General features: G+C 46.1%; 1 protein-coding gene across 1 annotated transcript; it reads right to left on the bottom strand.

Moving 5' to 3' along the window:
- Nucleotides 1–8,358: 8,358 nt before the first annotated feature.
- On the bottom strand, nt 8,359–8,934 carry LOC124657579 (cell number regulator 13-like). The gene has a single exon (XM_047196107.1). It carries the CDS (start codon nt 8,929–8,931, stop codon nt 8,359–8,361), a length of 573 nt encoding a protein of 190 aa, XP_047052063.1. The 5' UTR covers nt 8,932–8,934.
- Nucleotides 8,935–27,781: the final 18,847 nt, after the last annotated feature.

Below are 27,781 nucleotides of genomic sequence, written 5' to 3'. Positions count from 1 at the left end.
TCTCCTATGTAGTTCAATACAATAATCTCATGAGCTGCCTTACATGATTGAGATTCATATGATGATGCTTGTAATCTAGATGTCATTATGCTAGTCAAGTGAGTTTTACTTATGTGATCTCCGGAGACTCCTCGTCCCACGTGTGTAAAGGTGACAGTGTGTGCACCGTGTGGGTCTCTTAGGCTAGATTTCACGAATACTTATTCACTCGTTGAATGGTGTAGTGAAGTGCTTATTTATATCTCTTTATGATTGCAGCATGTTTGTATCACAATTTATCTATGTGCTACTCTAGTGATGTGTTATTAAAGTAGTTTTATTCCTCCCGCATGTGTGCAAAGGTGACAGATGCGTGCACCGTGTTAGTACTTGGTTTATGCTATGATCATGATCTCTTGTAGATTATGGAGTTAACTATTGCTATGATAATATTGATGTGATCTATTCCTCCTACATATGCATGAAGGTGACAAGTGTGCATGCTATGCTAGTACTTGGTTTAGTCTCGTTGATCTATCTTACACTAAAGGTTACTAAAACATGAGCATTATTGTGGAGCTTGTTAACTCCGGCATTGAGGGTTCGTGTAATCCTACGCAATGTGTTCATCATCCAACAAAAGTGTAGAGTATGCATTTATCTATTCCGTTATGTGATCAATGTTGAGAGTGTCCACTAGTGAAAGTGTAATCCCTAGGCCTTGTTCCTAAATACCGCCGAGTTACTACCGCTTGTTTACTACTGCTGCGTTACTACCGCTGAGTTACTATTGCTTGTTTACTACCGCTTGTTTACTACCGCTGCGTTACTACCGCTTGTTTACCGTCCCGGGCGAGCACTTTTCCGCACCGTTGCTACTACTTATTCATACCACCTGTATTTCACTATCTCTTCGCCGAACTAGTGCACCTATTAGGTGTGTTGGGGACACAAGAGACTTCTTGCTTTGTGGTTGCAGGGTTGCATGAGAGGGATATCTTTGACCTCTTCCTCCCCGAGTTCGATAAACCTTGGGTATCCACTTAAGGGAAACTTGCTCGCTGTTCTACAAACCTCTCGCTCTTGGAGGCCCAACACTGTCTACAAGAATAGAAGCTCCCGTAGACATCAAGCACTTTTCCCGGCGCCGTTGCTCGGGGAGGAAAGGTAAAAGGCTCTCATACTACGGTCTCGTGTAAAGTATTTTTCTCGGCGCCGTTGTGTGTGTGCTCGAAGCTATTTCCTTTAGATCCCGCAATTGCATCTTGTTGTTTCTTGTTTACACTAGTTTGGCATAATGTACAAGAGTGAGCTTCTTATTCTATTTCCTGATTTAAAACATGGATTGTTTGATGCGAAAATTAAAAAACCTATGAAATCTTCTTTGCATGCTCGGTAGTAATATTAGTATGAACGCTTTGAACACCATTGTTGATAATGATATAGAAAGTTCTAAGCTTGGGGAAGCCGGTTTTCATGATATTTTTAGTCCCCCAAGCATTGAGGAGAAAATTTTCTTTGATGATACTTTGCCTCCTATTTATGATGATAATAATAGTGGTCTTTTGGTGCCACTTACTGCTGAGAGTAAATTTTGTTGTGATTATACTATGCCTCCTACACTTGATGAGAATAATAATGATAGCTACTTCGTTGAATTTGCTCCCACTATTACTAATAAAATTGATTATGCTTATGTGGAGAGTAATTATTTTATGCATGAGACTCATGATAAGAATGTTTCATTTGATAGTTATATTGTTGAGTTTGCTCATGATGCTACTGAAAGTTATTATGAGAGAGGAAAATATGGTTGTAGGAATTTTCATGTTACTAAAACACCTCTCTATGTGCTGAAATTTTTGATGCTATACTTGTTTTATCTTCCTATGCTTGTTACTTTGCTCCTCATGAACTTGTTTATTTACAAGATTCCTATGCATAGGAAGCATGTTAGACTTAAATGTGTTTTGTATTTGTCTCTTGATGCTCTCTTTTGCTTCAAATACTATCTTTTGCGAGTGCATCATTAAAACTGCTGAGCCCATCTTAATGGCTATAAAGAAAGAACTTCTTGGGAGATAACCCATGTGTTATTTTGCTACAGTACTTTGTTTTATATTTGTGTCTTGGAAGTTGTTTACTACTGTAGCAACCTCTCCTTATCTTAGTTTTGAGTTTTGTTGTGCCAAGTTAAGCCGTTGATAGAAAAGTGAGTACTAGATTTGGATTACTGCGCAGTTCCAGATTTCTTTGCTGTCACGAATCTGAGCCCACTGCCCTGCAGGAAGCTCAGAAAATTATGCCAATTTACGTGCATGATCCTCAGATATGTACGCAACTTTCATTAAATTTGAGAATTTTCATTTGAGCAAGTCTGGTGCCATTTTAAAATTCGTTAATACGAACTGTTCTGTTTTGACAGATTCTGCCTTTTATTTCGCATTGCCTCTTTCGCTATGTTGGATGAATTTCTTTGATCCACTAATGTCCAGTAGCATTATGCAATGTCCAGAAGTGTTAAGAATGATTGTGTCACCTCTGAATGTGTCAATTTATATTGTGCACTAACCCTCTAATGAGTTGTTTCGAGTTTGGTGTGGAGGAAGTTTTCAAGGGTCAAGAGAGGAGGATGATATACTACGATCAAGAAGAGTGAAAGCTCTAAGCTTGGGGATGCACCCGGTGGTTCACCCCTGCATATATCAAGAAGACTCAAGCGTCTAAGCTTGGGGATGCCCAAGGCATCCCCTTCTTCATCGACAACATTATCGAGTTCCTCCCCCGAAACTATATTTTTATTCGGCCACATCTTATGTGCTTTACTTGGAGCGTCCGTGTGCTTTTGTTTTTGTTTTTGTTTGAATAAATTGGATTACATCATGCTTGTGTGGGAGAGAGACACGCTCCGCTGGTTCGAATGAACACATGTGTTCTTAGCTCATAATATTCATGGCGAAGTTTCCTCTTCGTTAAATTGTTATATGGTTGGAATTGGAAAATGATACATGTAGTAATTGCTATAAATGTTTTGGGTAATGTGATACTTGGCAATTGTTGTGCTCATGTTTAAGCTCTTGCATCATATACTTTGCACCTATTAGTGAAGAATACATAGAGCATGCTAAAATTTGGTTTGCATAATTGGTCTCTCTAAAGTCTAGATAATTTCTAGTATCGAGTTTTGAACAACAAGGAAGACGGTGTAGAGTCTTATAATGTTTTCAATATGTCTTTTATGTGAGTTTTGCTGCACCGGTTCATCCTTGTGTTTGTTTCAAATAACCTTGCTAGCCTAAATCTTGTATCGAGAGGGAATACTTCTCATGCATCCAAATACTTGAGCCAACCACTATGCCATTTGTGTCCACCATACCTACCTACTACATGGTATTTCCTGCCATTCCAAAGTAAATTGCTTGAGTGCTACCTTTAAACAATTCAAAATTTATCACCTCTGATTTGTGTCAATGTTTTATAGCTCATGAGGAAGTATGTGGCGTTTATCTTTCAATCTTGTTGGGCAACTTTCACCAATGGACTAGTGGCTTCATCCGCTTATCCAATAATTTTGCAAAAGAGCTGGCAATGGGATTCCCAGTCCCAAATTAATTAACAAAAATAGACACTCCTCCATGGTATGTGATTGTTGGACGAGCACCGAAGGATTCGGTTAGCCATGGCTTGTGTAAGCAAAGGTTGGGAGGAGTGTCATCATAATAAAACTAAAATAAAAAGGCACTCCTTCATGGTATGAGATTGTTGGCAGTGCACCCGAGGATTCGGTTAGCCATGGTTTGTGAAAGAAAGGTTGGAAGGAATGCCACCCAAAAATAAAATAAAATGGGAGCCGCTCTTTGAAGGTTTGTCCGGCAAGGGGTTAGAGTACCCGCTACCATTCGTTGACAACAACATACACCTCTCAAAACTTTATTTTTATGCTCTCTTTATGTTTTCAAAATCAAAGCTCTAGCACAAATATAGCAATCGATGCTTTCCTCTTTGAAGGACCATTCTTTTACTTTTATTGTTGAGTCAGTTCACCTATTTCTCTCCACCTCAAGAAGCAAACACTTGTGTGAACTGTGCATTGATTCTTACATATTTGCATATTGCATTTGTTATATTGCTTTGCATTGACAATTATCCATGAGATATACATGTTACAAGTTGAAAGCAACCGCTGAAACTTAATCTTCTTTTGTGTTGCTTCAATACCTTTACTTTGAATTATTGCTTTATGAGTTAACTCTTATGCAAGACTTATTGATGCTTGTCTTGAAGTGCTATTCATGAAAAGTCTTTGCTTTATGATTCACTTGTTTACTCATGTCATACACATTGTTTTGATCGCTGCATTCACTACATATGCTTTACAAATAGTATGATCAAGATTATGATGGCATGTCACTCCGGAAATTATCTTTGTTATCGTTTTACCTGCTCGGGACGAGCAGAACTAAGCTTGGGGATGCTGATACGTCTCCAACGTATCGATAATTTCTTGTGTTCCATGCCACATTATTGATGTTATCTACATGTTTTATGCACACTTTATGTCATATTCGTGCATTTTCTGGAACTAACCTATTAACAAGATGCCGAAGTGCCAGTTCCTGTTTTCTGCTGTTTTTGGTTTCAGAAATCCTAGTAACGAAATATTCTCGGAATCGGACAAAATCAACGCCAAAGATCTTAGAATCCCCGGAAGCATCCAGAACACACCAGAGAGGTCAGAGGGGGGCCACAGGGCCACCAAACCCTACCCCGGCGCGGCTAAGGGGGGGGGCGCCCCCCTAGGGTGTGGGCCCCCCTTCGACCTTCCTGCGCCGCCTCTTCGCCTATATAAAGCCCCTGGATCAGAAAACCCGATACCAATTGACGAAACCCACAGAAACCTGCCGGAGCCGCCGCCATCGCGAAGCCAAGATCCGGGGACAGGATCTCCGTTCCGGCACCCCGCCGGAGCGGGGAAGTGCCCCGGAAGGCTTCTCCATCGACACCGCTGCCATCTCCACCGCCATCTTCATCACCGCCGCTGCTCCCATGAGGAGGGAGTAGTTCTCCATCGAGGCTCGGGGCTGTACCGGTAGCTATGTGGTTCATCTCTCTCCTATGTAGTTCAATACAATAATCTCATGAGCTGCCTTACATGATTGAGATTCATATGATGATGCTTGTAATCTAGATGTCATTATGCTAGTCAAGTGAGTTTTACTTATGTGATCTCCGGAGACTCCTCGTCCCACGTGTGTAAAGGTGACAGTGTGTGCACCGTGTGGGTCTCTTAGGCTAGATTTCACAGAATACTTATTCACTCGTTGAATGGTGTAGTGAAGTGCTTATTTATATCTCTTTATGATTGCAGCATGTTTGTATCACAATTTATCTATGTGCTACTCTAGTGATGTGTTATTAAAGTAGTTTTATTCCTCCCGCATGTGTGCAAAGGTGACAGATGCGTGCACCGTGTTAGTACTTGGTTTATGCTATGATCATGATCTCTTGTAGATTATGGAGTTAACTATTGCTATGATAATATTGATGTGATCTATTCCTCCTACATATGCATGAAGGTGACAAGTGTGCATGCTATGCTAGTACTTGGTTTAGTCTCGTTGATCTATCTTACACTCGAAGGTTACTAAAACATGAGCATTATTGTGGAGCTTGTTAACTCCGGCATTGAGGGTTCGTGTAATCCTACGCAATGTGTTCATCATCCAACAAAAGTGTAGAGTATGCATTTATCTATTCTCGTTATGTGATCAATGTTGAGAGTGTCCACTAGTGAAAGTGTAATCCCTAGGCCTTGTTCCTAAATACCGCTGAGTTACTACCGCTTGTTTACTACTCGCTGCGTTACTACCGCTGAGTTACTATTGCTTGTTTACTACCGCTTGTTTACTACCGCTGCGTTACTATCGCTTGTTTACTCGTCCCGGGCAGAGCACTTTTCTCGCCGTTGCTACTACTTATTCATACCACCTGTATTTCACTATCTCTTCGCCGAACTAGTGCACCTATTAGGTGTGTTGGGGACACAAGAGACTTCTTGCTTTGTGGTTGCAGGGTTGCATGAGAGGGATATCTTTGACCTCTTCCTCCCTGAGTTCGATAAACCTTGGGTATCCACTTAAGGGAAACTTGCTGCTGTTCTACAAACCTCTGCTCTTGGAGGCCCAACACTGTCTACAAGAATAGAAGCTCCCGTAGACATCAATGGTGCAAAAGTAGCTCCCCTAAACCCTAAACCCTAAACTGGGGAGGCTTCGAGCCCTAAACCCCTCTAAATCCCTAAACCACGACGCCGGAGCTGCAGAACCATGCATCATAAACCCTAACCCTAACCCTAAACCCTAAACCTATACCTAACCATAAATACTTACCTTTAACCAAAACCCTAGCCCTAGCCCCTAAACCCTAGCCCTAACCCTACACCTAACCCTAACCAGTAGATCAGGCACACCGTTGATCGTGTGATAATGGCTCTAGCTGCGGGTATATGTGCCAAAGGGTCCCAATCTTGGTTCTCCATGTGTATATGTACTAAACAAACCTAAAAGAATGAAAAGTTACATTGGTGCACCCTCGCGGAGAAATCTAGGGGGTAGACCCGCCGGGGCACACGTTCCGTCGTTTTGGGGGAGGAGGGGGATAACGACCGCCGGAGCACCGGAACCCCACCAAACCTTGCATGTGGACCTATGATATGTGTCAAAGTGTGATGCAAGGTGTAATGGTGCAAAAGTAGCTCCCCTAAACCTTAAACCCTAAACTCGGGGAGGCTTCGAGCCCTAAACCCCTCTAAATCCCTAAACCACGACGCGGAGTCTGCAGAACCATGCATCATAAACCCTAACCCTAACCCTAAACCCTAAACCTATACCTAACCATAAATACTTACCCTTTAACCTAAACCCTAGCCCTAGCCCCTAAACCCTAGCCCTAACCCTACACCTAACCCTAACCAGTAGATCAGGCACACCGTCGATCGTGTGATAATGGCTCTAGCTGCGGGTATATGTGCCAAAGGGTCCAAATCTTGGTTCTCCATGTGTATATGTACTAAACAAACCTAAAAGAATGAAAAGTTACATTGGTGCACCCTCGCGCGGAGAAATCTAGGGGGGTAGACCCGCCGGGGCACACGTTCCGCTGTTTTGGGGGAGGAGGGGGATAACGACCGCCGGAGCACCGGAACCCCACCAAACCATGCATGTGGACCTATTCTATGTTTAAAAGTGTGATGCAAGGTGTAATTCACCAAATGGTGCATGGCATGGATCCCCGGTCTGACATTCCTCACCTTCGGGCGATAACACTTACCGTATTCCCGGACATGTACGGTGAAGTGTCCCGCCGCGGGTATATCAGGGGCTAGACTGTGCCAAAGGGTGCCACACATGGTTTTACATATGTCCATGGACTAAACAAACCTAAACCTATGAAAAGGTATATTGGTGGAACCTCGCGCGGAGAAATCTAGGGGGTAGACCATCCGGGGCCCACAGACAGCCGTTTTTAGGGGGGAATGACCCCCGGAGCACCGGAATGCCACCAAAACTTGCAAGTGGACCTAAAACCTAACCCTAACAAACCTAAAAGAATGAAAAAGTACATTTTGCACCCTCGCGCGGAGAAATCTACGGGGGTGACCCGCCGTCCCGCTGTTTTGGGGGAAGGAGGGGACGGCCGCCGGAGCACCGGAACCCTGATATATATGGGGGATGAGCATGGAGACTAATTTTGTATTGCACATAGTGTAATAAATAGTCATCAAAAAGAAAAACTAATTAACAAAATAAATATAAGTAGTAGATGAAATAAAATAGTTAGAAAAACAAATAAAATGTATATTGGCGCACGGCAAAGGGAGCAGCGCACGGCAAAGGACCCTTTGCCGTGCAATCTGGTCTGTCCGCACGGCAAAGGGGCGGGACACGGCAGTGCCCAGGCCTTTGCCGTGCATTGTTTCTTTGCCGTGCGGCTTGCAGGGACTTTGCCGTCCTACTATCTTTGCCGTGCGCTGCTCCCAGACTTTGCCGTGAGATACTGCTTTGCCGTGCGCCAAGTCTTTCTTTGCCGTGCTAGGTTTCTTTGTCGTGCGCTGCTCCCATACTTTGCCATGCGTTTTGACGTTGCCGTGCGGTCTTCTTGCTGCGCACGGCAAAGAAATCTTTGCCGTGCAGCAGCTCACGGCAAAGATAGGCTGCACGGCAGCGTCTGATTTTCCGGTAGTGTATACCATCATGCTGTGTATCACCTCCACGAGTAAATTTGTAGTGCAATCGGTAGCAGGTCGTTCGAACTTTAAAAGTCAGCTGCTGTAAGAAACAAGAAATAAGCCTATTCTCCAATTTCCCTACTAATTGATTGCTAGCTGCAAACGAGGCTGAGCGCCCTCTCGGGGTTGGCTACGACGTCTTCCACCCCCGGAGCGGGAGTGGCCTCAGATGAGAGTAGCATTGCAGTGGAGGTTGGCCCTGACGATGGCAAAACGCTTGCGCTTGAGTGATCTGAGAGCTGGCGCTGGAGGTGGCACATTCGGTCGAGGCGGCGGGTTATGGCGATGTGGCTGACGACGGGGAAGACGATGAGGTAGGCGTCGATCCTGCCCTGGACGTCCCGGAACCTCTGGGCCTGCCTGCCGGCCATGACGAACCGGTACGCGGCGCTCCTCCCCTGGCAGGATTGCACCAGCCCGTGCGCCTCCCGGAGCGCGTCGTCCAGCCCGGACAGCGGCAGCGCCAGCTCCGGGTCCTGGATCCCGCGCAGGTGCGGCAGCAGGTCGGCGATCATGGAGACGCGGCGCGCGAGCCGCTCGCACTTCTTCTTGTTCCTGTGAGCAGTCTCGGCCGCCTGTATGATCATGGAGATGAGCCCGCCAGCGTCCACCCCGACCATCTGCGCCACCGTCGCCGCCTGACCCAGTCCGGCCCACATGGCCATCGCAGCTGCTGACTGGCTAGAAAGAAACCTGTCACGCACTCGCTCACACAAAAACAGTCGTCAGCAGCAGCAGCAGGAGGAGGAGGAGGAGAAGAAGAAGAAGAAGAAGAAGAAGAAGAAGAAGAAGAAGAAGAAGAAGAATTATGCACACAATACTTGGCGCCGCGAAACAGAGATGAGAAGAACGAAGAATTAATTGTTGTTTTGGTGCTCCAACGAGACTGGTGCACGTATATTTATAGAGAACTGGTACGTGTCCCTGCTTGTTCTTGTCAGATCTCATCTCTCTCTCTCCTCCTTTCCCTGTGATTCCCTCTCTGCCCATCCAACCAGATGAAAGAACAACAAAGGATGCGATCGAGGAGATAGGAAATAAAGGAGAAGAGAGAATGTGTGTCTAGCTGTATACTTTTGGCGGGCAAAAGCCTCACCCAGAAAATAGAGAAGAATAGCCAGGAAATGCACTAGAGATCCTGAGAAAGGTAAAAGTAACACCAGCGCAAGACGATGAAACACACCAAGCATCAAGCAACCACAAAGACCTCTCAGGCTCTCAGCGTACGTACGTGCGATTATCTTATCGCTAATAAACGAATTAGACTATGCATATCACGGAAACAGCTCCCTCCCGTAACTCCCTCTCGTGACGCCCCGCGCGCCGGCTGGGGGATCTCTACCGTGCCACCTCCCCTCATCCTCCTCTCCTCCTCCCCTCCCTCGCCGCCGCCAGGGGGGCGGTCAGGAAAGCATGGCCAGCACCGACGGCGGGGATTGCATCGTTCCCTCTCGCGTGGGGGTCGGGCGCGGGGCGCCTTCCTCGGGCCAGGGTGCGACCCTATCGTCGGGGGCCTCGATGGCGGCGCCTGGCCTAGGCTCGGCGACGGCATGACGGACGACGTGGCGGTGGTGTGCCCTGCCGGCGGTGGAGGGAGGGGTAGGGGCGGGCTGCAGGGGGAAACCCTAGGTCCCCTTCTCCTCGCCTCTCGGCGGCTGGCAGTGGAGGGCTGGCGTTCGGCTGTGGCGGTGCCCAGGCGTGTGCGTTGTCTCCGGAGTACGCGATCTGCTTGGTGTCTCCGGCGGCAACCATGACCAGCCTGGGATGGTTGCCGACGTGGGGGCTCGACCTGAATAAAGGCGGCGGTCCTAGGGTCTCTCTTGGATGAAGATGAAAACCTGCCGGAGGCCTGGTCTTCATGTTCTGGCCGGAGTGTTGAGTTCCGGAAGGCGCCGCTGGCAAGTGTAACAGTGTTTCTATTGCTTGGAGTTTGCTGGATTGGTGGTATTCGGTCGTGCGCACCCATGCTTTTATTCCGACCGTTTGGTCTGGAGGGAGCGACGCGAAGATTTTTTCTGTGTTGACACCAAGTGACAGCTGATCCATGGCGAAGTCAGAAGAAGAGAATATCATGAAGGCCAGATTGGAGGACTAGCTAATGGAGGTTCAAGTCTTTCCGCTGTTGAGGGGCTTGCTTGGTGTTCCGGACTTCACAGCAGTGGTATGAAAGTGGGGGCGACAGCACATGTGAAGTTTGGAGTCTTACCTTTCAGGGTGAAAAACCAAGGTTTGGCCTTAACTGGTTGTGCTTACAATATTTTTGTTGAAGGCATTGTTTTGAGAGCGTGGACTATCTTCAGGTGAAACCTAAATCTTTGATCGGGCGACAACGGCGCTGGTGCATTGTTTCCTTCTTGGAGGCGTCCCTTTTGAAGAGTCTGAATTTCAGGTGTTGTCTTGGTGATGGTTGTATTACTGTTGCTAGCTAGGGCTGGGATACTGTAGCGGGATTTTTATTCCTTAGTTTTCTTTTTCGCTTTTTTAGATGTGTGCATCTATAATGTTTTAGGGTATTGCGTTATTGCAGAGGCTGAGTGTAATTGGTATCCTTTGATATTAATATATTCTCTTTATCGAAAAATGTGTTGTCTCCCGCTGCAAAGTTTTTTAATTTATTATGTTCCCTGGTGGGAACGGGTGGGAAGTGGGAACGGGTGGATAATTAATCTTTAGAGTAGACTGCTGCTATGCTTAAGGTTCAAATACAACTCAAGTGCGAAATACTAAAAACGCTTTAGCACGAATCCATCTGCATCATTGTCCTCGACCGCGCAATCAAAGACTAATCTGCGCTTTGTCTATCTTTCCCCTTTCCATTTATATGCGTAACGAGGAAACACGGAAAGGGATCAAGAACAATCTCGAAAAGGGATCAAGAATAGTCTCGAAAGTGTTTATTTGTGTTTCGAGCTAAAGGTTTTTGCCATTTAAAAAAAAAGACATTTTTACAAGTTACCAAAAAATTTAAAAATAATTTTGGGATTGGCAGTGATACATCTCACAGTCATGCAAAAGCTCAACCCAAAATTCTTGTGTTAGATAAAAATGAAAGATCTGATATGCTCTGGAGATTAAAAAATAACTACTCAGATCTATATTTTTAACATTTTTGTGTAGCTTCGTTAATATTTTACATGTTTGTGGGATACATCATTACCTATATGCTGATTTTTTCAGAATTTTTTAAAACGCAAAAATATAATTTTATGTAATAAAACAAGATCACTAGTGCATATGTGCACCAAATCTCTATCTGCACTTAGAGCATCTCTAGTAGAGCCCGAAAAAGTGCAAATCGAAAAAGTGGTTTTCAGTCTTCCGAAATCGTTCGATTTTGGTAGTGGCGGAGATTAGAAACCGTAAAAATGAACAGACAAGCGGAATTTGAAATGGCGCGGGTAAATTAGGTGATGATCATAGTTCGACATGAAATTGCTGCTCCGATTGAGCATCAAAACTTACATTGTTCACCAAATTGAAGCTACATTGCTGGTACACCGGCGAGCGCTAGTTAGCTAAAACAAAATGCGGCCAATCTAATGACCTACACGCGCGACGGTGACGGTGGTGGTGCAGCTTCTCGGCGGTAGACGGAGCCGACGCTGTCGTGGACGATCTTCACGCGTCGTCGTCGGCATCAAGCTCGACTATTTCGAGCTTGATGCGGCGGACACGGGCCTCCCGGCGGGCTGCCTCGTATTCATGGACCTGGCGGACGGCGTCCGCCTCCTCCCGGCAGAAGCGCGCGCGAGCCTCCGCCGCACTGACGGCCTTGGTCTGCGCGAGGATGGCCTCCTCCTCGTCACCGCCGTGGACGGAGTCCTCAGCGGAGAAGGTCGGCGACCACGCGGGGATGAGGTGGTCGTCGTCGCTGCTCTCCGTGACGGGGAGCCGCGGTGCGCGGCTTGACTGGCCGGACAAGGAGCCCTCGCCAGTGTTGACGTACCTGGCGAGCTTCTATGGGGGCGTGAGCCCCCTGTTCGTCCACCGGCGGGCGCTGCGCTTGCGCGCGCCCTCAGACTTCTTTCATTCCCGCCGCTCCGCCTCGGTGCGGAAGACGGGCTGACGCGGCGGCGAGTCGCCGCCGCCCAATCCGGCGCCACGACCGTCGGAGCCGCCACGGGACGCCATCGCGCACCGGCGGGCGCTGGATCGCTGCCTGGGGCGAGCTAGATTGCTCGCCGGAAATTGTGCTTGGCGGCGCGGCGGAGGGAGAGGAACAGCGGAGGGGAGTAGGGTTTGCGAACCGAACTCCCCTCCGCGAACCCTTTTAATACGGGGCGTGCGGGGAGTTTCTCGATCCCCTGAACTTCTTTTACGGGCTCCGTTCTGCGACACATTCGGTTCGAACCCGTAAATTCACGTAAAAATTCAATTTCGACGGGACTTACGACTCTGTTAGAGATGCTCTTATCTATGTAATCATGACGGATCTTTGCAACGGGAGGAATAACCTACTAAGACACGGTGGGAAGCGGCACAACTTTTTTTTAAAGTCCATCGCGCATCTACCTACTCTTCCCCTACCTGGCTCTCTCCTGCCATACCACTTCTTTTTACCACTTACTCACCAATATCCCTTTTGCGCGATGGAAAACTATCGTGCATGCGAATGATTGAGCAAAAGTTGTGTAAATATTGAATTCATACGGACTGAATAAGTGAACAAATGGTTACACACATACTTCAACGGTTGATGGTACAACTATATTCTGAACTAGATTGTTTTGTTTAGAACTTATTAACCTCTTAATCATCTTGGAGCGCGACTAGCGGTGGCAGAGCCTCCTCCTCGCGTGGTGGGTTCTTTGGTCGGATCATCGCGGCAGACCTGGACAGCATGGCTAATCTAGCAGAGATGGACGCCGGGCGGCGACCTCGGACTTCTTCAGCGACCTTGGCGATCGGACTGGCTGCAAGGGCGGCACGACGCCTATTTCAGGGGACTCGGAACGACCCAGCCCCCATCTCCGCGTGGTGCGTGTGGTCATGGCAGTTTCCGTTGAGATCTCCGGTCTGTTGTTGGGAGCCAGCTAGCGGTGGCGTGGGGGGTTGCTGATCTGCCTAACAAAGGAGGCGGTCCTTGGGTCTTCTTGCGTCAAGACGGTGTTCTGCTTGATGCCGGCCCGCGTTGATTTGTCCGGTGACTAGTTCCGGAAGGCTCCGTCTGCGATCTCTATTGGGCGTCCAATGCATATAGATTGCTCTATCGGATGGGATTCGGTCATGTGCATCGATATTTCTAGTTGTGTGGCTTAAGGAGGGAGTGACCCGAAGCTTCACTATCTATTGCCAGCATGTGACATGTCGGTTTTCAATTTCCATGGAGAAGACAGTGGTGAAGAATGTTATGGCGGATGAGGTCTAAGGTCTAGTAATGGCGGACCGAGTCTTCATGGCGAAGAGTACTTTGCTCGGTGCTTCTTGACTCGTAGCAGTGACATCGGCAAGCGGGACGGCAACACAAGAGGAGTACAAAGTTGTATCTTTCAAGATGAAAATCCAAGTTCTAACCTCTTAATTGGTTGTGTCTGGCAATAATCTTGTTGAAGGCATGACTCCATGTGCTATCTCTGCAGTGGTTTGTGTTGTAGCTACAATGCTTTGATCACCATAGCTGGATCGATTTTTTTGTAGTAGGGTTGTGTGCATCCGTAATATCTTTAGGACATCTCGTTGTTGCAAAGACTAGATGTAATAGGTATCTTCGCGATATATATATTCCCTTTGTCGGAAAAAATCGCAGTCAAATTTATATATGCAGACCTAATGAATGGGCACACTAGGTTTCGCCCAAACACTACAATGTACAATTACTGTAATAATTGCCCCTAAACACTATAATCATACCTTGGAAAAATACGAAGGGTGAAAAATCCTCTCTTTGATTAATAGGAAAAAGAAGAAAGAGAGGGGCAAGTCGTCTTGGATACTACGAAATCGGGAAAGTACATAAATTGGGGAAACATGTATTTGACATAGAAGAGAAATAAACAAAGCCAATAAAAACATTTGAGTGGTTGAATTTTTTTCTCCAAAACAGAGCGCAAGGTAATCCTTCGGGAAAATTCGTAACGATTATAATATTGAATCAGACGACAAAAGTAGTACAATTCTGACGATATGAAATCCTAAAAAAACATGTAAATAGTAAGAAAAAAACACTACCAATCAACGGGAGCACAGAGGGGAAACAAGAACAAACTGATTTTCTTTTGTTACAACAAAGAAACAAGTATTGATTGACATTCTATACAATCAAGAATTAAGGAAATACTTTTATACATATGGGTGTGGGTGTTTTCGTCACTGTCCGTTTTGCTTTGAGATTCAGATAAAAGGAAGAGAGAGATACTTTTTCATCCACCACGGTGAGCAGGAATCTCCAGGAAGAAATTGACGATTCAGAACACACCCACACCCATGGGTGTGGATGCAAAATCCATTCTCAGTTAATTATCTACTAATTTAAAACTAAACTTGATAGTCCTGGACCCTACTGTCTACCAAGTTAACTTTTTGACACGTGCACTCAAATATATTAGTATTTTTTAAGAATTCTGTAAAAATACTGATAAACAAATTATGCATTGGTAGATTAGGTAATTTGTAGAGTAATGTGATTATATTGGGTTGACTGGATTTAGAGTGAAATCCATTACAAATGGGAGTCTTCAAAATATGCTAGACAATGAACAATTTTGCAAAAAAAAAAAAGTTTAACACTACGATATGTATTTGTAGGATAAATATTAGAGTGATACATCAAATATGTACATGTTTATGGAGTTAATTTCTAAAATTAATACCAAAAAGGTATGACATCAGATATACATATATCCAACAACAATCAAATAACATAACATTAACAATAAGATGTATTGTGACAAAATAAAAAAATTATTAATATTTCAACTCATTCTATATAAATACAATTGACCATATTTCTAAGTTGTGCCAAAATTATCAATATATTATGTCATGTTAATGGCACGAAACTTAACTAAAATCTTTGTAGAGTCCAGAATCATCTTTTGCTACACACCTTCATATAGTCTAGAAACCTTAGTTATTTACAAATCTCAGTTATTTTCTAGATTCATATACTCGAGAACACCTTATTAAGTTTTGTAGACATCTATGCATGCTTTTTGAAAGAAGACATCACACACTATACATTGAGTGGTATACATCAATTTTGTAGAGTAATGATATGGTTTACTTAGGTTTATATTGAAATCCAATACTTCCTCAATATTTTTTGAGGAAGTATAGTTTTAACTTAGCACTAGAAAATGTATATATGGTGCTATGAACTTAATATACTAAAGTATATATGTGTTCTTAATTATGCCAGTAATACCTAAAAACAATATTCCATATATCATATGAAAGGATGCATCAAGAAACAATAACAACAATTTAATGCCAGCATGAGTCACAAGAATATAAAAAAGTTCAGTATAGATATTTTAACTCGGTAACTATGAGTATTTTGTTGCTAGCGAGTAGTTTATTTTAAAATGTTTGGTGTAGTTTATTTACTCTAAAATTGTGGATCTAGTTGATTTTAATAGCATTGGTGCATGATGGCGTGTATTTTCACACGTTCGTTGGGCAACCCCAAGAGGAAGGTATGATGCGCACAGCAGCAAGTTTTCCCTCAGAAAGAAACCAAGGTTTATCGAACCAGGAGGAGCCAAGAAGCACGTTGAAGGTTGATGGCGGCGGGATGTAGTGCGGCGCAACACCAGGGATTCCGGCGCCAACGTGGAACCTGCACAACACAACCAAAGTACTTTGCCCCAACGAAACAGTGAGGTTGTCAATCTCACCGGCTTGCTGTAACAAAAGATTAACCGAATTGTGTGGAAGATGATTGTTTGCAGAGAAAACAGTAAAACAAGTATTGCAGCAGATTTGTATTTCAGTATTAAAAGAATGGACCGGGGTCCACAGTTCACTAGAGGTGTCTCTCCCATAAGATAAAAGCATGTTGGGTGACAAATTACAGTCGGGCAATTGACAAATAGAGAGGGCATAACAATGCACATACATGTCATGATAAGTATAGTGAGATTTAATTGGGCATTACGACAAAGTACATAGACCGCCATCCAACTCGCATCTATGCCTAAAAAGTCCACCTTCGGGTTATCGTCCGAACCCCTCCGGTATTAAGTTGCAAAGCAACGGACAATTGCATTAAGTATGGTGCGTAATGTAATCAATAACTACATCCTCGGACATAGCATCAATATTTTATCCCTAGTGGCAACGAGCACAACACAACCTTAGAACTTTTCGTCACTGTCCCAGGTGTCAATGCAGGCATGAACCCACTATCGAGCATAAATACTCCCTCTTGGAGTTACTAGCATCAACTTGGCCAGAGCCTCTACTAATAACGGAGAGCATGCAAGATCATAAACAACACATATGCAATAATTTGATAATTAACATAACATGGTATTCTCTATCCATCGGATCCCGACAAACACAACATATAGCATTACAGATAGATGATCTTGATCATGTTAGGCAGCTCACAAGATCCAACAATGAAGCACAATGAGGAGAAGACAACCATCTAGCTATCGCTATGGACCCATAGTCCAGGGGTAAACTACTCACTCATCACTCCGGAGGCGACCATGGCGGTGTAGAGTCCTCCGGGAGATGAATCCCCTCTCCGGCAGGGTGCCGGAGGAGATCTCCGAATCCCCCGAGATGGGATTGGCGGCGGCGGCGTCTCGGTAAGGTTTTCCGTATCGTGGTTTTTCGCATCGGGGGTTTCGCGACGGAGGCTTTAAGTAGGCGGAAGGGCGGAATCGGAGGGCCGACGAGGGGCCCACACCACAGGGCGACGCGGGCCCCCCTTGGCCGCGCCGCCTTGTGGTCTGGCCACCTCGTGGCCCCACTTCGTATGCTCTTCGGTCTTCTGGAAGGTTCGTGGCAAAATAGGACCCTGGGTCTATATTTCGTCCAATTCCGAGAATATTTTGTTACTAGGATTTCTGAAACCAAAAACAGCGAAAACAACAGAATCGCGGTTCGGCATCTTGTTAATAGGTTAGTTCCGGAAAATGCACGAATATGACATAAAGTGTGCATAAAACATGTAGGTATCATCAATAATATGGCATAGAACATAAGAAATTATCGATACGTCGGAGACGTATCAGCATCCCCAAGCTTAGTTCTCGCTCGTCCCGAGCAGGTAAAACGATAACAAAGATAATTTCTGAAGTGACATGCCATCATAACCTTGATCATACTATTTGTAAACATATGTAATGAATGCAGCGATCAAAACAATGGTAATGACATGAGTAAACAAGTGAATCATAAAGCAAAGACTTTTTATGAATAGTACTTCAAGACAAGCATCAATAAGTCTTGCATAAGAGTTAACTCATAAAGCAATAAATCAAAGTAAAGGTATTGAAGCAACACAAAGGAAGATTAAGTTTCAGCGGTTGCTTTCAACTTGTAACATGTATATCTCATGGATAATTGTCAACATAGAGTAATTGTTGACTGCCAAAACCCACCGGCGGGCAGCGGCCTTGTCAACACCGTAGAGCCGGGAAGAGCCTAGAGCTGCGGCTGGCTGAGACCCCTCCGAGCGACGGCCCGCAATGCTCTTCTGGTCACACGCGGCGATGCGAAATGCAAGGGCGTGCCACCTGACCTATACCTGGCCAGGAAGGTGATGGGGATGCCTCGCTTAGTTTCCTGCAGGGCATACATGTAAACGTTAAATACGAGCCTCGATCGGCTCTCAGGTTATCCTGTGAATCGGCTCAAAGAACCGATCCACCCATGATTCGTACGGGGTGCACGAATACTTGGTGGTCCTGCTTGATCAAGATAAAGCTAATGAGATCTACGACGATTTAGGGTTTTCACCGCATAATCGGATCATCCTACTCCAGAGTTGGGCCTCGCGGCCACGCACGGTGCTCGTAAGCCGATCCTAAACAAGGCCTAAAAACCAACATGAAGTTGATCCTCGGAACATCCTCGTTTAGGACTTGCGAACGCCACCCTACGTGCCACCTGGATCCTCCCCCTTTGTAAGGCCTAACTATTGCGGATATTAAACTAATCCTTGTAGAACAAGGAGCAATCGTAACGGATCAGATCTACTAAATAATGATCAAGCGGGGTGCCGCCCCACACCTGAGATAGGCGTGAGGGCGGCTAGATATGCAAGGGTTGCACTACGTAAGCATGTTTAAACGAGGAACAATGCTAACCCTAACACATCTAATGATAACTACGTTGCTCGCCATCAAAAGCGCTTCAGTACGAGCAACGCATGAACAACGTGGGGCTTGTGCTGCCTAGATCGCAAGATGCGATCTAGGCAGCATGTCGCTACCCGATAGAAACCCTCGAGACGAAGGAGTTGGCGATGCGCCGAGATTGGTTTGTTTGGGGTTGAACGTGAGTTGTTGTTTATTCCATAAACCCTAGGTACATATTTATAGTCCAGCGGACTTTCTACCGTGGGAATATCCCCACCGTACACGAGACAAACTCTAACTTTTAATCCACAATGCAATCTACTATAAAAAGATACACGGGTAAACTAGCCCAAATTCTCCATATAAGGCCGCTTCAGAAATCTTCTAATCTTCCAAGCCCATCTCTCTCGCGGCCCACCTCCTGATTTGACCAAAATCTGGTGATAACACATGCCCCCCTGGTTTTGGCAATGATAATTCCAAAACCACTCTGTTTTTCCTTCGAAGGGTCATGTCATGGCGAGAGCGAGCCGTTACGAGCATCCGTCATCATTCCGCCCTGTCTTCTCGGCTTCTCTACAAATTCCGACGGCTTTGGCATCGATTCCTTGGAAGCCGTAATGGCATTAAACCTTCACCGGATTTCTCATTACTTAACCGTGCCGACCGGTTAGCTCTCTTTATCCTCTATTCCATCCCAGCCATCGGCACCAAAAAACCCTCTCCTCCTGTAGCAATGTCTTCCTCTTCCTCTTCCTTCTCAAAACTCTTCCCCCAATCTTCGCCGAAGAAGAAGAACGAAGACAGCCTCCACCCCGCAGTTGAATCCCTTCTCCTCCGACAAGGAGGAGAAAGAAGGAGAAGCAGCGAAGGCCAAGGCCTCCCCCTCCGCCAAGCTCCCGCCGAAGAAGCGCTCCCGCATGTGGGCGGACAGCGAGGACGAAGATGATGACGAAGAGGAAGAGGAGGAGGATGACTCATCCTCCTCCATCGGGTATCCGCCGACCAAGCGCTTCCGCTCCTGGGCGGACAGCGAGGATGATGATGATGACGAGGAGGAAGAGGCTCCGGCCAAGGGCTGGGGCAGCAGCGACGAGGAGCTCCTCGGGAGCAGCGCCGACGACGTCGACGGCGGCGATGACGAGGACGAGCGACGACTAGTAGTATAGGACTAGTAGTAGCGAGTGCACTAGGCACCAGATCCCTCTTTTGAGAGCCATCGGCTCTTTCTTGTAAAGCCGCTCCTTGGAATTAATGAAATTGTTCTTTCCATTCATCCTTTAATCGCTCCAATTTCATTCCTTCCGCCTGTCATGTTAAGACCGATAGCAATGCGTCGGACTTCTTTCCTTTTGAACGCCGAGGAAACCGGATTCTAATTAGCTCGTAGGCTAAAAGCTTCTCAATTTTTAGGCTGCGATTAGATATCTGACCAAAATTCTTCGCAATCCCTTAGCCGACAACAACTCATCGGCTATTTTGAGAATCCAGTCCCTTTCCTTTTCTTGCAGCAACAGCACAATCTAAGCCCTGTACTAGACTCCCCAAGCAGAGAGCCTTCAAGGTGAGCTGCCCCCCGAGCTTCTTTAGTTCTTGCTGGCTAGATCGGCTCCTTTTCTTTGGTGAATCTAATGCAATCCATCCTTGACCTGATCCGCCCGCCCATGCTGCTCCTGATATTGTTCTTGAAGAGAGGATCCGAGCTTCCAAACTGCTCCATTGAGGAGTTCCTTCATAAAAAATCTCCCTTTGTGCTCTATTGACCCTCTGATCGTAACAGTTACTCCCCTTGAGTCGATGGCCATGCATCGGCTTTCATATCCTTAAGTCAATGTCTGCTGCATCGGCTGTGCTCGAAAATTTTCGAATTTTCATATATTTTTTACGGCCGACCTGTGCATCGGCCCCCATATTCCAATACCCATCACCAGAAGATGAGATGCTTCCGTTGCATATCCTTGTATTTTATCTACCTGGGTGCCCCCCGAGCCGATTCTGTCAAGAGAATTGATGGTATCGGCTCTGTTGGATAACATGTTGAACCCAGGCAGAATGGTGGGTGAGGTTAATTTTGGCCGATTGCTCGGAATCGGCCTCCACGCTGCTTGCCCGTTGAAGGTTTTGTAAGTTCCCTTCATAATTTTTGGGGCCGATCACAAGGATCAGCCTTGCCCGATTTGCTCATTGGTTTAATCTTGCTACTCGGTCAGGCTGGATAATACCAACCCAACCTCTGACTTGATGCGCCTGCTGTCGTCCACCTTGAGTGCATCGTACACTCGTGGCGCACTAAGCTCTGTCGGCAAGACGAGTACCATGTTTGTACCAGCCGATGTCTCATCATCGGCTTTCCTCTGTTTAGGGCGCCACTCCATTTTCCGTGGACGACCCTCTTCATCCAGGGCTCGCTGAACTTTTGCAGCCAGATCAGGTCGTGCTTTCCTTAGTGTATGCAAGTATAACCTTTCGGCTTCCTCCAGGCCGCGCAATCGCTGAACCCTGCGCTTTTGGGAACGGCTGAGTCCGTCAGGGCACCACCTTGGACGGTGGTACCTGTCTTCTTCTTCTTCGGCCCCTCGTCTTCGGAATCCTCAAGATCTGCCCAACGAGGTGACTCGGCGCGTTTGCTTTGTGGCGGGAGAGGCCCTAGGCGCTCGAACACGGACACGTTGGCTGCCTCCTTCTTCTTCTTGTTGCATTCCGGGCAATTGCCGATTGTGGGCAATCGGCTCATTCCTGAATCCCAGCGAGTGTCCGAAGAAGGGGCAGTCCCAGTGTCTGGCGTTGTCATCTTGCTCCCTTGATGTTTCCGTGGCACAGCGCTCGTGCTCCTCCTCATCGCGATCCTGCCGACGGTATCTTCTGGCTTCTCTAGCCAGACGATCTCCTCCATCATCACAATTGGACCGTCGGCGTTGGTCATACTGACTCACATATTTGTTGAGGAGGTGATCAGAGAGGGGTCGCTGATACCTTATATTCTTCACCTCTCCCTCTGTGACATAGCGCTTGCCATCATGACGGAGCCGATCGCGTAGAGCGGCCTCCTCTGTATCCTTGCTATGAGAGCAGCTGCCCTCATCTCCATCTCTGCCAGAGTGGTTCCCGGGTCCTATCATGTTGATGCTGAACGAGGGACCTGGCCGGCAACCCTCGTGGTAGGTGACTTCCACCATGTTAACGGCGGGGAAGGGTTGGGTGTCGACCTTCATGGCGTACTCGGTTGAAAATTAGCCGCCCCTTCTCTATCGCCGCTTGGATGTGCCGACGCCACACCCTGCGGTCGTTGGTGGGATGGGAGAGCGAGTTGTGGAATTTGCAGTATGGCTTTCCGTTTAGCTCTTTCGCCGTGGGGAACTTGAGACCTTCGGGAATCGTCAACTCGTTTCTCCTTGAGCAGGAGGTCGAAGATTTGTTCGAGTCTTGGTCACGTCAAAATCAAATCCCCGGGCGGCCCCGGTGGCTTTACCCATTTGCGGGACACGGGGTTCCTCCCCGAGTCCACTCGGCCCATCGCTACTTCTTGGTCTCCCGCAGGCACTTCATCTTCCTCTCGTATCGACCATGACTACCGCACGCTTGAACTTGTCTTGGTACAGTCCGGGTGGCGCTGTTCATATGCCGATAGTTTCTGAACCATGTGCGCCGGCCGAGGGATAATCTGCTTGGGAGGCCATGTCCTTGAGCTGTGTTGCAAGGCCTGCTACTCGCCAACTCGATCGCTTCCTTTTCGGTTATACGAACCGAATAACATCGGTTCCTAAGATTCCTGAAGCGCTGGATGTACTCTGTCACCGTTTCCCGCGCTTCGACGTAGTTGTGCTAGATCGGCAATGCCGGACTCGGAAGCTTCGAATGGTATTGCATATGGAACTCGTTCTTCCAATTGCTTCCAAGACTCGGATGGAGTTTGTCGGCAAAGAGGTGTACCATCCAAAAGCCGATCCCGTGAGGGACTGTGAAAAGAGCCTCACGCGTAGCTGATCCGACACCGAAGCCGGTCCTAGTTGAGCCAAATATCGGCCGACGTGCTCGATGGAGCTGGAGCCATCCGATCCACTGAATTTGGAGAAGTCGGGGAGCCGATATTTAGGTGGCAGCGGGATCATCTCGTAATCGTCGGGGTACGGCTTGGAATAGCCGATCGCCCTTCTTTTCGGCACCATGCCGAACCGGTCTCTCGGTATGGTACCGATCCGATCCGCCGTGCTGGTCGTAGGAGTTGCACTCGAAGATTCGCCGGGGTGGCGTACTTAGCCAGCCATGTTTGCTTTTCCAGCTACGAGCCAACCGCAGGAGCTGGGCTCGGGAGTTTCGTCGGTGTGGCGTACTTAGTTAGCCACGTCACGCTTCTCAAGCTCGTCGCTGACGTTCCTCCTGTCTTCGCCGGAGTCCCCGATGTTGTGGCCTGGTTTGTGAGTGCCCAGTCACCACAATCTGGCACATACGTGCACGCGTATCCTTGGGGGATCTCCTTAGGCGCCTCCATTAAGAACTGGTAGTCACTAGGGTCACCACCAATCTTGTAGACGAGGAATGCCGGTGTAGTCGGCACTTCAGCGAAGTGCTGCCAACGCATATGGCAGCGGTGGACGGGACCTGGAATGGCAACTCTCCTTGATGAGTCCCAAGAGCTGGTCCCGACGGCGAGTACTGGTGGCTCATGATCTCCTGGATTACGCGCAGAGCGACACGCTCCAACACGTTGACCAAGTTTTCGGAGTGGCGATGTAGCGAGTGAGCCACCAAGTAGTTGATCTCCTGCCGCAGTCCCCTGGTGCGTTCCTCCGACGGGGCAGAGAGGTCTATCCCATCGAGAGCACCTTGCGGTGAGAATCCCTTCCATCTGATGCCATGGGAACGGGTTCTCTGAAAAGAGCCGATGAGGTCGGCTTCGAGGGTGGCCTTGATCTCGTTGTATTGCTTCTTGAGCTCGTCGGGCAGCTCCTCGTAGGTGACCGGCGTGCCGTCCGCCATCTCGGATGTAGATGGCGATGTGGTTGATGTAGACGATTGTCCCACCGGGCGTGCCGTGAATGTGTTGACTGCCAAAACCCACCGGCGGGCAGCGGCCTTGTCAACACCGTAGAGCCGGGAAGAGCCTAGAGCTGCGGCTGGCCGAGACCCCTCCGAGCGACGGCCCGCAATGCTCTTCTGGTCACACGCGGCGATGCGAAATGCAAGGGCGTGCCACCCGACCTATACCTGGCCGGGAAGGTGATGGGGATGCCTCGCTTAGTTTCTGCAGGGCATACATGTAAACGTTAAATACGAGCCTCGATCGGCTCTCGGGTTATCTCGTGAATCGGCTCAAAGAACCGATCCACCCATGATTCGTACGGGGTGCACGAATACTTGGTGGTCCTGCTTGATCAAGATAAAGCTAATGAGATCTACGACGATTTAGGGTTTTCACCGCATAATCGGATCATCCTACTCCGAGGTTGGGCCTCGCGGCCACGCACGGTGCTCGTAAGCCGATCCTAAACAAGGCCTAAAAACCAACATGAAGTTGATCTTCGGAACATCCTGTTTAGGACTTGCGAACGCCACCCTACGTGCCATCGGATCCTCCCCCTTTGTAAGGCCTAACTATTGCAGATATTAAACTAATCCTTGTAGAACAAGGAGCAATCGTAACGGATCAGATCTACTAAATAATGATCAAGCGGGTGCCGCCCCACACCTGAGATAGGCGTGAGGGCGGCTAGATATGCAAGGGTTGCACTACGTAAGCATGTTTAAACGAGGAACAATGCTAACCCTAACACATCTAATGATAACTACGTTGCTCGCCATCAAAAGCGCTTCGATGACGAGCAACGCATGAACAACGTGGGGCTTGTGCTGCCTAGATCGCAAGATGCGATCTAGGCAGCATGTCGCTTACCCGATAGAAACCCTCGAGACGAAGGAGTTGGCGATGCGCCGAGATTGGTTTGTTTGGGGTTGAACGTGAGTTGTTGTTTATTCCATAAACCCTAGGTACATATTTATAGTCCAGCGGACTTTCTACCGTGGGAATATCCCCACCGTACACGAGACAAACTCTAACTTTTAATCCACAACGCAATCTACTATAAAAAGATACACGGGTAAACTAGCCCAAATTCTCCATATAAGGCCGCTTCGAAATCTTCCACGTGTAATCTTCCAAGCCCATCTCTCTCGCGGCCCACCTCCCGATTTGACCAAAATCCGGTGATAACGATAATATAACAAGTACAATATGCAAGTATGTAGGAATCAATGCACAGTTCACACAAGTGTTTGCTTCTTGAGGTGGAGAGAGATAGGTGAACTGACTCAACATAAAAGTAAAAAGAATGGTCCTTCAAAGTGGAAAGCATCGATTGCTATATTTGTGCTAGAGCTTTTATTTTGAAAACATGAAACAATTTTGTCAACGGTAGTAATAAAGCATATGAGTTATGAAAATTATATCTTACAAGTTGCAAGTCTCATGCATAGTATACTAATAGTGCCCGCACCTTGTCATAATTAGCTTGGACTACCGGATCATCGCAATACATATGTTTTAACCAAGTGTCACAATGGGGTACCTCCATGCCGCCTGTACAAAGGTCTAAGGAGAAAGCTCGCATTTTGGATTTCTCGCTTTTGATTATTCTCAACTTAGACATCCATACCGGGACAACATGGACAACAGATAATGGACTCCTCTTTAATGCATAAGCATGTGGCAACAATTATTATTCTCATATGAGATTGAGGATATATGTCCAAAACTGAAACTTCCACCATGAATCATGGCTTTAGTTAGCGGCCCAATGTTCTTCTCTAACAATATGCATGCTCCAACCATTAAGGTGGTAGATCTCTCTTACTTCAGACAAGACGGACATGCATAGCAACTCACATGATATTCAACAAAGAATAGTTGATGGCGTCCCCAGAAGCAATGGTTATCGCACAACAAGCAACTTAATAAGAGATAAAGTGCATAAGTACATATTCAATACCACAATAGTTTTTAAGCTATTTGTCCCATGCGCTATATATTGTAAAGGCGAATGATGGAATTTTAAAGGTAGCACTCAAGCAATTTACTTTGGAATGGCGGATAAATACCATGTAGTAGGTAGGTATGGTGGACACAAATGGCATAGTGGTTGGCTCAAGTATTTGGGATGCATGAGAAGTATTCCCTCTCGATACAAGGTTTAGGCTAGCAAGGTTATTTGAAACAAACACAAGGATGAACGGTACAGCAAAACTCACATAGAAGACATATTGTAAACATTATAAGACTCTACACCGTCTTCCTTGTTGTTCAAAACTCAATACTAGATGTTATCTAGACTCTAGAAAAACAAAATATGCAAACCAAATTAGCAAGCTCTAAGTGTTTCTTCATTAATGGGTGCAAAGTATATGATGCAAGAGCTTAAACATGAGCACAACAATTGCCAAGTATCAAATTATCCAAGACATTTTAGAGTTACTACATGTAGTATTTTCCAATTCCAACCATATAACAATTTAATGAAGAAGAAACTTCGCCATGAATACTATGAGTAGAGCCTAAGGACATACTTGTCCATATGCTACAGCGGAGCGTGTCTCTCTCCCATAAAGTGAATGCTAGGATCCATTTTATTCAAACAAAACAAAAACAAAAACAAACCGACGCTCCAAGCAAAGTGCATAAGATGTGACGGAATAAAAATATAGTTTAGGGGAGGAACCTGATAATGTTGTCGATGAAGAAGGGGATGCCTTGGGAATCCCCAAGCTTAGATGCTTGAGTCTTCTTAGAATATGCAGGGGTGAACCACCGGGGCATCCCCAAGCTTAGAGCTTTCACTCTCCTTGATCATATTGCATCATACTCCTCTCTTGATCCTTGAAAACTTCCTCCACACCAAACTCGAAACAACTCATTAGAGGGTTAGTGCATAATAAAAATTCACATGTTCAGAGGTGACACAATCATTCTTAACACTTCTGGACATTGCATAAAGCTACTGGACATTAATGGATCAAAGAAATTCATCCAACATAGCAAAAGAGGCAATGCGAAATAAAAGACAGAATCTGTCAAAACAGAACAGTCCGTAAAGATGGATTTTATTAGGCCACCAGACTTACTCAAATGAAAATGCTCAAATTAAATGAAAGTTGCGTACATATCTGAGGATCATGCACGTAAATTGGCTTAATTTTCTGAGCTACCTACAGGGAGATAGACCCAGATTCGTGACGACAAAGAAATGCTGGAACTGCGTGAGTAATCCAAATCTAGTACTTACTTTACTATCAAAGACTTTACTTGGCACAACAAAACTCAAAACTAAGATTAGGAGAGGTTGCTACAGTAGTAAACAACTTCCAAGACACAAATATAAAACAAAAATACTGTAGTAAAAACATGGGTTGTCTCCCATAAGCGCTTTTCTTTAACGCCTTTCGGCAAGGCGCGGAAAGTGTATATCAAGTAACATCAAGAGATGAAGCATCAACATCATAATTTGTTCTAATAATAGAATCATAAGGTAACTTCATTCTCTTTCTAGGGAAGTGTTCCATACCTTTCTTGAGAGGAAATTGATATTTAATATTACCTTCCTTCATATCAATAGTAGCACCAACGGTTCGAACAAAAGGTCTTCCCAATATAATGGGGCAAGATGCATTGCATTCAATATCCAAGACAACAAAATCAACGGGGACAAGGTTATTGTTAACCATAATATAAACATTATCAACTCTCCCCAAAGGTTTCTTTTTAGCATTATCGGCGAGATTAACATCCAAATAACAGTTTTTCAATGGTGGCAAGTCAAGCATATCATAGACTTTTTTAGGCATAACAGAAATACTTGCACCAAGATCACATAAAGCATTACAATCAAAATCTTTGACTCTCATTTTAATGATGGGCTCCCAACAATCCTCTAGCTTTCTAGGAATAGAAGTTTCAAGTTTTAGTTTCTCTTCTCTAGCTTTTATGAGAGCATTCGTAATATGTTTTGTGAAAGCCAAGTTTACAGCGCTAGCATTGGGACTTTTAGCAAGTTTTTGCAAGAACTTTATAACTTCAGAGATGTGGCAATCATCAAAATCTAAATCATTACAATTTAAAGCAATGGGATTATCATCCCCAAGGTTGGAAAAAATTTCAGCAGTTTTATCACAAGCAGTTTCAGCGGTTTTAGCAGTTTCAGGTAATTTTGCGCGCTTTGCACTAGGAGTAGAAGCATTGCCAACACCAATTATTTTGCCATTGATAGTAGGAGGC

The sequence above is a fragment of the Lolium rigidum genome, chromosome 5, assembly GCF_022539505.1.
Source record: "Lolium rigidum isolate FL_2022 chromosome 5, APGP_CSIRO_Lrig_0.1, whole genome shotgun sequence".
Classification (NCBI taxonomy): Eukaryota; Viridiplantae; Streptophyta; class Magnoliopsida; order Poales; family Poaceae; genus Lolium; species Lolium rigidum.
Note: the sequence above shows the minus strand (reverse complement) of the source record. Positions and strands in the feature narration are given on the sequence as shown.

What these genes read in the sequence shown, in the direction of transcription:
- LOC124657579 (XM_047196107.1), bottom strand. Translation starts at nt 8,931, where the DNA reads ATGGCCATGTGGGCCGGACTGGGTCAGGCGGCGACGGTGGCGCAGATG.